At 43.4% G+C, this 10,201-nt stretch overlaps 1 protein-coding gene across 1 annotated transcript in view; it reads right to left on the minus strand.

The window, feature by feature from the left end:
- Positions 1–10,201, minus strand: part of ttc28 (tetratricopeptide repeat domain 28) — a 67,050-nt gene that overhangs the window by 6,661 nt on the left and 50,188 nt on the right. Inside the window, exons 9-24 of the mRNA XM_080017828.1 lie at positions 9,799–9,995; positions 9,538–9,691; positions 8,966–9,137; positions 8,519–8,687; positions 8,259–8,419; positions 7,671–8,159; positions 6,258–6,450; positions 6,037–6,117; positions 5,692–5,944; positions 2,392–2,501; positions 1,835–1,964; positions 1,367–1,594; positions 1,009–1,180; positions 634–774; positions 352–496; positions 80–259 (exon numbers count right to left, since the gene is read on the minus strand). Of these exons, the coding sequence (XP_079873954.1) occupies positions 80–259; positions 352–496; positions 634–774; positions 1,009–1,180; positions 1,367–1,594; positions 1,835–1,964; positions 2,392–2,501; positions 5,692–5,944; positions 6,037–6,117; positions 6,258–6,450; positions 7,671–8,159; positions 8,259–8,419; positions 8,519–8,687; positions 8,966–9,137; positions 9,538–9,691; positions 9,799–9,995 (2,975 nt within the window). The remainder of the gene's footprint in view (positions 1–79; positions 260–351; positions 497–633; positions 775–1,008; positions 1,181–1,366; positions 1,595–1,834; positions 1,965–2,391; positions 2,502–5,691; positions 5,945–6,036; positions 6,118–6,257; positions 6,451–7,670; positions 8,160–8,258; positions 8,420–8,518; positions 8,688–8,965; positions 9,138–9,537; positions 9,692–9,798; positions 9,996–10,201) is intronic.

Genomic DNA, 10,201 nt, shown 5'->3' on the forward strand with positions numbered 1-10,201 from the left:
GTAGGTTAAAAAAGGTCAGATTCATTAAAAATTGTGTCTTTGAGACTCTAATTCATATTTTACGGACGCGTGTCACAACCTTGCATGGGGCTCCCAGGCTGACGAGGGAGGGGACAGAAATGAGGCTGAACCTTTCGTACAGGTACTCGTTGGAAGAGCTGCCTTTTAGCAAGGCAAACGGAATCAGGTAGAGCTCTCCCTCCAGCACCAACACCAGCTCCCTGTGTCTGCCCACGGAGCTGCTGCTGTGCATCAGGCCCTGATGGGGAAGACACAGGGAGAGGGTGACCACATGTTAATCATGAAGAAAGGACGTTTCCAAACCTGTGGCACACACACACACCCACATACCCCCTCCATAGGTGCTATGAGTAGGTCATAAAGGGCCCGTAATGGAGGTTTGCCAACTTGGCTTGTTCTGCAGGCAAGAGAGGATGAGCTCTCTCTCGCTGGAGACACTGTGGCACTGTACAGGCTGGCCATACTTTGGCAGCTCCTAAAGAGAGAGAGAGAGAGCGACAGACACACAGACAAACAGACACACAGACACACACACACACACACACACACACACACTTATTTATGGCACATTTTACTTCTCAGTTGATGTATCCACCTTGTTTGCCTGTTTACCTGTTAAAAAGGCTGTTTCTGGAAACCATACGCAGGTAGCCAGTGGGGTCAGTAGTCGAGGTGAGTTGGCTGTTTGTCTCCTCAAACTGCTGCTGTAACACATCTCCTGCTTCACTCTCTGTCTCACTGCCAGAACAGTACCTAGGTGCAGGCAGAGAGACGTGCGAGGCACGCAGGGCGAACAGTATGGGTCAGCAAAGCAACATAGATGTCATTTGCAAAGTAACCTTCTAGTGCCAACTAATGCCGCAGCATAACCATGGGAACCAAAACTGCAGAGTTCTTACAGCTTTCATCTGGTGAAAAGCTTAATGGAAATCTGAACAATACATACAGATCCACAGATTTATAATCCCCATCGAGGAGCAATCGTACCTGCTGTACTGGATGTCCACTCCGAGAGCCTCTCTAGCGTTGGATATGTACTGCTCGAGGGATCGTGGTCCTCCAAAAGCCCTTACCCCATGGGGGCTGCCTCCCTCCTCCTGGAACTCGGATGTCTCCCCACCGTTTTCTCCGAGATACACATCGTTGAACTTAACAATACCTGCATTAGGATTATATGAAGAAAATTCAGTGTGTAATATATTCATTATACAGTAGACTGTATTGTGATTAAGGGCTATACGAATAAACTTGACTTGTTTGTGGCTGTGTGTGCTTTTCAGTCCATTCAGTCCACCCATTCCCTCTATATATTTTATATATTAATATATACATTATCTGTGTGTACCTGTCCCTGGAGACAGTAGCCAGCTGTACAGATACCCCCCTGCTAGAGAGAAGTAGAGAACCAAAGCTCTCTGGCTGCTGACCACATCAAGGATGTGCTCTACAGTGACCGGGGTGTAAGAGTCAGAGTTTGTGGCTTGTGCAGAGCCCGTCTGACGCTCCACCAGGAGATCGGCAAAGGCACGTGTACGACCTCGTTCTGCTATGGCCAGAGCTTCGTCATGACGGCCTGACGGAGAAAGAAAAAAAATCCAACGTTCGTTGCAACGTAATGTGAGTGGGAAAGCGCCAAGATAACGAGTGGTAGTTAGAAAAGGTGAAAAGAAAAAAGAACTGTAAGTAGAGTGTGAGTAAATACTGAGTAAAAACAAATATTAATTAACACATTTAGGTAGAAGGTGAAACAAATTGAAGACAGTTATTTTAATGAAAGTTGATAGTGCTTACAGAGAGAGATGTGTTGTGTTACCTAGGCTAACAAGGACTCTCTGGAGAGCCTGGTATGAGCTGGTTTGCAGATCAAACAGAGAGAGCTTGTAATCCATACTGTGCTGGATCTCATGGCGAATTGTCTCAAATAACATGGACGCTCTGTACAACTACAATAAATAGGGGGAAAAAACCTGTCATACTCTTCACAACACAGTCAATGAACTATTAGATTACAAAATATTGAACACATTGATGAATTCAGCAAGTTGTTAAGAGATAATGATATTTCTTTGGCCACAAGGTGGCAGTAAGACCCATTTTAAAAAGTTGTGATTGCTTTGAATACTTCCGGCCTCTTTTTTAAAGAGGGATCTTAATATATAACGGGTAATTACACCTTCAAATCATCACCCCAGATAATATATATACATAGATTCAACACAACATCGTGGCAGAAAGATTTGTAAAGATGATATTTCCTGGGAGAATCGGTAAGGTCTTAAAAGAGCCAAAGGTGAACACCGGGGCTGGTTCATTGATAACTTTAACCTGGATTGCTAGAAAAACTCACAACTGGGTTGCACTTATAAATACCTGGTGCTGTGCTTCTTCTAGGTTTCCACTGGCCCACAAAGACAGGCCGAGCCGGTGGCGTATCTTAGCTTCATCTTCCTTCCTACCAACCTGCTCGGCCAGACGCAGGCCTAAGGGGAAGAAGAAGATATACGATTAGGGGCGACGGTAATGCAGGAGGTAGAGCGGGTCATCCAGTAATCATAGGGTTCCTGGTTCAATCTCCGGCTCCTCCTGGCAGCACGTTGACGTGTCCCTGAGCAAGACACTGAACCCCTAACTGCTCTCCTTGAGCAGGTGTTTCGCCTTGCACGGTTGCCGCCGCTGCGTGATGTGAGGCATGCACTGGAAAGAGCTTTGAGTGGTCGCAACATTAGAAAAGCGCGATATAAAATTCAGTCCTTTACCATATACCGTATATACATCTGTGTGTGTGTTTATTTATTTAGAAAGGCAGGCAGAGAGGGAAAGAGGAACAGACAACATACAGTTTAGGTTGGCATGGAAGACATTTTTGATACGCGTTGAAGCTTCAGTCTTTTGTCTTTTATTTGTTATTTGTTATTTGTCTTGATCGCCTTATTTTGCAAACTCGATTCCAAATTCATAGCTTCTGCTTGCCCCCTTTCACTCCAACTGTTTTGTCTCCCCTGCTGTGAAGAAGCTGGCAAGGTCTTAGTTCTCATTACGTTTTTTTGTTTCCGAGAAAACTCCTCAAACATTATGTACTGATTCACGCCTGTCCTCTCTGCCTCGCTGTGTGATGTTCTCGATCTGGGTTTCTCTCTTCCAATAAACGAGACTTAATTGGAGCCACCGAGCCAATGCCCCCCCCAGGTTTTGTCCTCGATACAATACCACAAAGTAATTTGCCTCATTTGTTATATTTCCTGTTCCCTGCGAAGTTAATGATCAATTTACATCTAAAGAATCTGTGACTTCAGCGACCGTGTTTCAGGGGGTTAATGAGGCTAAATGGAAAGAAGTGAAACAAATCCCTTATAATATTCATTGAAATCAGATTGGATTATCACTTCTGTCAGCCTTTCGTGTGACTTTGAAGGAGAGAAAAGAGATAGAGAGAGCAACAGAAGTAGAGCCAGAAAGACGGAGCATTCATCGGACTGTGTGTGTGTGTGTGTGTGTGTGTGTGTGTGTGTTTGTGTGTATTAGTAAGTCGAAGTGTAAATAGAACAGGATAGAAGAATAAAGCAGGATTATTAAAAGTATGCAGTTGTACAACAGAGAAAGGGAGAAAAAAACCTCTGTATATGTCTGTGTGTGTACTGTGCGCACATTTTTTGACACACATTTCACAGAGAAGGAAGTCGAGTCAAACAGGATTATTGACAAGAGGCTGCCGAGGGCACACACTGATCTTTTGATAACCGGAGTCAGAAATCTTGATTACCTTTCATGCTTTTTGCTTCCAGTGGGTTTTGGAAATAGAACCCATAATATTCCCATGTCACACAAACAAAATAACATACCCACAGATATATGAAAGTCTATGCTAGAGCCAATGTCTAAGTCAAGTATCTGTATCTGACTGCTGCGGGAGCTATAACTGCAGTAATTTGCAATTTATTTATTTATTTATTAACTAATTTATTATTATTGTTGTTGTTTTTGTTCGGATCCATTATCACTCATCAATGTGTCTGGGGCTCAGACACCATCGAACCCACGGACGCAAATGAATAAGATTTGTATTCGAGGCAGTCCACACACGTTGTGGTCCAAGTTTGATCCACATCGGACTACATTTGTAGAAGGAATTAGTAAGAAAATTGTGTTTTTCTCATCTCTTAGAGCGATACTAGAAAGTTACGTGAAAACACTGCAGACTACTGATTGGTCAAAGAGAATAGTCACTGCGTCACTGCGTCATCATTGTACGACACAGCACGTCTGGAGCCAACTTGCAAAACACACAGCGGCTGCTCGCCGATCAGATATGTTTCATTCAATTCGGAAATACATTTACGATAAAAAAAAACACGTTATTATTGGTTTTGGTTGGAGAAACGGGGAACGCGGATGTGCGTGCGTTTTTACAAAAGTTAAAAATATAGGACATTTACAGGAAAATATTTAAATGAGAGGACAGCAGGAGAGAATGGTAAAATACGGGAGAATCCCGGTGAAAACCGGAGGGTTGATAGAGATGTGATTGACGTCAAATAGGGGCCAGTCCCAATCTGGGAGGTCCCTGATTATGTTCCGGCAGGATCCGGGACAAATTAAGCCCTGGTTATACTGTATGTCATCTTGAATTGTATTTAGTTATGACATTAACCATAATAAATGATTCAGTATTGCGAATGGGGCTTGTACATTGTTTCCTCAAACAAATCACATCGTAACACCGACTAACCCGGACCCCATACATTGCTGCTTGCAGCTATATTTATTATTATTATTATTATTATTATTATTATTATTATTATTATTATTATTATTATTATTATTGTCACTAGTAGTAGTATTGTTGTTTGTACCCTTTATTAGTAGTCATAATAATAACAATATAATAATAAAATAATAATAATAAATATAGATTCAGGCAGCAATGCACGGTCCAGGTTAGTCGCTTAGTCACAAATGACAGTTTTCAGACTTCCTGTGAAACGCAACATCATATCCTATCGAGCCAAATTACAATTTTCCGAGTTCCCATGGAACACAGCATCAGCTCCCTCTCATCTCGATCCAGTGCAGATCTGGAGCAAAGCAACCAATACACACCAATAGAGTCTAGACCGCAGCTCACGGCACACGTCGGTCGCCCCATGAGAAAGCCCCCCCAGAGTCACAACCTGCACATACAGTATATAACAAATTGGATGATCATGTCACAAAACCCCCGCTCCAACAACCCAGCCGGCTCCACTACCACAGCTCTGCCAACATTCGGCTTCTTCCGGTAGATTGGCAACATTTTTTTCATTAATTCTTGCTCCAAATATAGATCGACGAAGAACAAACTTGCACCACAAGATGTCTGAACTGCCCCAAATCCAACAACGTGTCATTCATGTTCGTGGGATCGGCGATTTCTGTGCGCCAGACACTTTTAGCTGGAAAATTTGAGAAAAATAATAATAAAAATTTGAACAAAAACAATAGGGTTCCAGTCCTGCGGGATGGACCCCTATTAATAATAATAATAATAATAATAATAATCATTAATAACAACAACAACAATTTACTGTTTCCAAGGTTGATCGCTGACAACTACACCTAATATATGCAACAAATATACTGTACACATTATAGTAAATACACAGTATACGGCCATTCTATAAAGTGTCTCTCTACCTTCTTGCAGGTACATCACAGCCTGTGCAAAGTTTTGGAGTGCATGGTGCGTCCTCCCCAGGCTCCCATAGGCCACTGTCTTGGCTACGAGGTCGCTTGTCTGCGCTGCGACGCTCAGATGCTGCTCCTGGAAGAACACGGCTCTTTCAAAATTTCCGAGAGCCTCGTGGGTCAGGCCAAGGTTTCCGTAAGCCAGGCCCTGGCTCCTCCCACATCCGATCATCTCCGCTATATCCAGCGCCCTCTGGTGCCACTAGAGGGACGGTTGAGTCAGTCAATTGACAAACGGAGAGAAGGGTCAACGTCTCACTGGAACCGTTATCTATATGATAAATATGTACTGACCTGTAACGCCGTCTCATTGTCTCCCATCATCTGGTAAACTCCTCCCAAGGCTCCACTAGCCTCGCCTTCAAGTGATTTGTCCTAAACGTAAATCTTGAATCAAACACAAGTTTCTTTGCACAATAACTCTTAGCTCTCTTACAACTCTTAAATAAGTATTGCAACAATCAGTATTGCAAAATATGGATTTAAGCAGGAATCATTAAGATGGCAGTCCTTACCCCTGCTGTGCGTGCAATGTTAAGCTGATGCTCCAGGCAGGACAGGGCCTGCTCGTAGCTGCCAAGCTGGCTGTGTAAAGTGCCCAGTTCTCCATAAGCTTGAGCCTTCCCGCCTCCTTCTCCGCCCAGCTCATGCGCCACCACCAGCCGCTTCTCAAAACACACCAGCGCTTGCTGGAGATTACCCATGCACCTGAGAACACGGGGGGGAGGAGGAAGGGGGCAGTCAGGGCTTTAACAGACTTACTTTATTTTTGTGTTATGAGGGGAGTGAAAATCACTTTGGAAAATGCATTTTTAGAAACAGACTATAAGATAAAGTTAGAATGTTCAATTCATAGAGCGCTTTCCATTGTGTTACATAACACTGTAATTAAGTGAATGTTGTTGTAAAATAAATTAGACCGGGATGTGTCTTCTTTTCCATTGCAGTAATTTGAAGAAAACTTCAAGAAAGGTTTATAATAATAGAAGATTTGTTTTCGCAGTTTTAAAAGGCTGTGGCTGCTTAGATAGTCTTGAGTACAACTGTAAATGTCGACATTGCCTGTGTTATTTGGTATAAATCAATGGCTACTCATTGTTTCCTTGTTCACTGTCTCGGGAACAGCCCAAACAAACCTAATAGAGACATAATGGAAAATAATCATCCAGGCCTTGTTCCAACATTGAGGTAGCTTATAATTAAAATCATTTTTGAAGCCTCGTGTCCTTCCCTAGACAAGAGCAATCCTAATTTGGCCGTGAAATGAGCACTTTCCAAGTCAGATGTAAGGCAATCCAACCTCAAGGGGTGTAGTATATTTGACTTCATTCATTCAAATTTTTCATGCCACCATGACAAAATACCTAAAAAACAACAAACAAACAAAAAACTCGAGCACACATAAATCAGGATGTGTTAAGTATGTACAAATTGCTCTTAAAAGAGGTTTAAAGGGATACAACAATGCTTGGTTTTTGCTGTATTGTGGCAGCAGCTCGGTAGAGGAGCTGTCCATTGGGTTAGAGGTTTGATTCCCTGACTCTTCCCAGCTAAAGATGTTGAGGTGTCATAAAAGCAAGACACCTCACGAGGGTTGCCGTGGTTAATGGTGTTACCTGTGCTACAGTGTTAGGGCATACACAGATGACATTACTTGCCCTCCGCCCCCATCATTTAGCTTTTTCTTTTAATAGAAATACAACCCATTTTGTTAATTTTTGTGTATCAGCGCCCACGTTAATCAAATAACAGCAACAAAAAAACTTGATCCCTGTTGCCATCTCTGTGCGTACACTTGGTGAATGAGTCATTAGCTGGTGGCTAAGAGAGGGCTGTATAAACACAGTCCATTACTATAAACATTTTTCTCTGCGATGCAACAAATGCAAAGACAATCTAATTGTCACAGTTGTCATAATTATAATTACCTGTGGGCATTGCCGAGTCCTTTGTAAGCTTTCTCCTGATCTTGCACATGGATAAGACTTTGGGCCACAGTCAGGTACCTCTCATAGTATTGAACAGCCTCCTCATAATCTCCTAGGGCGTCATAGCAGTCGGCTAGGTTCCCGTAAGCTCTGCCTCTGTCCAGCATGCTCTCAGTCCCGCTCAGCTGCTGCAGCATGGCCAGCTGCTGCTCCAGGTAGCCAATGGCTTCCTCAAACAACCCCATATTCATCTTGGTTATTCCCATATTGCCGTGGACTTTGGCTTCCAACCGAGCGTCCCTGAGCCCTTGCGCCAGAACCAGCTGGGCCTCATAGCACTCGAAGGTTGTAGTGTAGTCCCCCAGACCCATGTGGACCGCAGCCAGGCGGCCCAGGGCACAGCACTCCCCCTGCTGGTCATTTAACTCTCTGCGGATGGTCAGCTCCTGGCTGTGAAAGGACAACGCTGTATCCAGCTGGAAGAGGAGTCTGAAAGATCGTGGAAGGGGTGAGGAGAGGTGGAAAAAACATCACGATGACTGGAGAATGACCAGAAAGGAATATCTTTGCAAATGACAAAACTAATACCTGTGAGATGATCCAAGTGCTAAATAAGCGTCGGCCTCCATCTTCAGATTTTGCTGCTTCTGGGCAAGGGAAAGCTGTTGTTGGTAGAATCGTACTGCTCCAGGAAGGTCCCCGCGACAGGCGCACACATCCCCAAGATTTCCTAGGGCTCGGAAAACAGCCTGTAAACAAATATATTTACAAGAAAATAAATGACTGCTAAAGTTCTGCACTTATCAAGCCTAAATTCTGCGATGCTGAACTCCGCATTAATAAGTGACCTGAGCGTTATCCAAGGCTTGTGCCAGTGAAAGCAGGTATCTCTGGCACTCCTCTGCCTTGCTGTACTCCCCCAGGGCTTTATGGGCTAGACCCAAGTTGCAGTAGGCTTTTGCCTGTGAAAGCTTGTCATGGAGGTCCTTAGCCAAGGCCAGGTCTTGTTCATAATACCTAGGTAAAACAAAAATAAAAGTTTCAACTTGGGTGAACACGGCTAACATACTGACTTATTCATCTCTTGCAATATTCCTAAAAAATAAGAGCAAACAAAGTAAGATTGTTTTTTTATTCTGAAAGTGAGAAGTTGCCCCCCTTGCTTCGTTGGTTTAAGAAATGTTATTTGCTTTAATTTAGATTTAACAAATTTATATATATATCAATATATAATGGGAGCAATGGTAGATTACATTTATAAGAACAGTATGTGATTATTATATGTCTTCTCTGACCTGACAGCATCTTGATATTGTCCAAGACAGAAGTGAGCGTAGCCCAGGTTGTGGCAAACCTTGCCCTCTCCTTCTAGGTCCTGCAAGCCTGGGGCCAGAGTCAAATACTGCTGGTAATATGGCACCGCCTGGGCATACTCCCCTCTCCAACTGTGGAAGTTACCTAAATTACCTGGAAAATAATAGAATCCAGAGCAAGGAGAAGATTAAGAAGATCATTCTTAATCAAAACCAGAATCAATTTTATGTGCTACAAATTAAAAGACCAGAGATCTGACTCAGTTAACTGGCGCAAATCGGCACAAGTAAAAACTAAAGATGGAATAAATATATCAATTTTAAGGTCAGAACTTACTTCCTTGAAATAAATGTATTCCAAGGAAGTAACATCACCAGACAGGTGATGGTCGTTACAGCATAACTCCAATATGTGTCTGAGTCTGTGAAAGATAATATTTTGATATATTTTTATAACAAACCATCCTATGGTAGGATCTTTGAGCGCCATCGTTTTTTATGTCAGTCCTGTAAATCTCCACTCTATTGTTGATCAGAGCCTCATTCTGTCTTACCAAGCGCTCTTGCCGCACTTTGTGCATCACAGAGATCTCTAGCGATGGTGAGGTGGTGCAGGTAGTGCTGCAGAGCTCGGTCGTGAGCGCCCAGAGCCTGATAGGCAACAGCAAGGTTACCGTGTGTCGAGGCCTGGGATGGGCGGTCATTCACCTGCCAGTCGTTCCAAAAAAAACCAACTAATTATTTTCAGTTTTTTTAACATGAATGCAGGACTTTACAGGGCAGTATGTGCGTGCGTGCATGTCGGTGTTTCCCACCTCCAGCGAGATCTGTAGTTCTTGCCGATGGTATCGTACAGCTTGGTCATAGAGACCCAAGGCGTTGTAGGCATTGCCCATGTTACCGTAGGCCCTCCCCTGGGCAGCGTAGTCACCCAGCTCCTGAGCTAGAGACAGGTGGATCTTATGGAGCTTTAGCGCTGCCTCATACTCGCCTTTCATTTGGTGTATGATGCCTGGAGGATAGAAAATGGAGAGAAATACACAATTTATTGGTAGCGACATCCAAGAAAGCAAGTGAAGACATAGCGATAATAAACTGCTCTCTGTGGGAGTGATCTTTAACACTAACACGAGGTTAGCGTGGTCAAATTCAAAGCCATGATTTGGCTCCTTCCATCCTCACATAAAATGCATATACACCATATAACAAGGAAGAGGG

This window comes from Zeus faber, assembly GCF_960531495.2.
Source record: "Zeus faber genome assembly, chromosome: 17".
Classification (NCBI taxonomy): domain Eukaryota; kingdom Metazoa; phylum Chordata; class Actinopteri; order Zeiformes; family Zeidae; genus Zeus; species Zeus faber.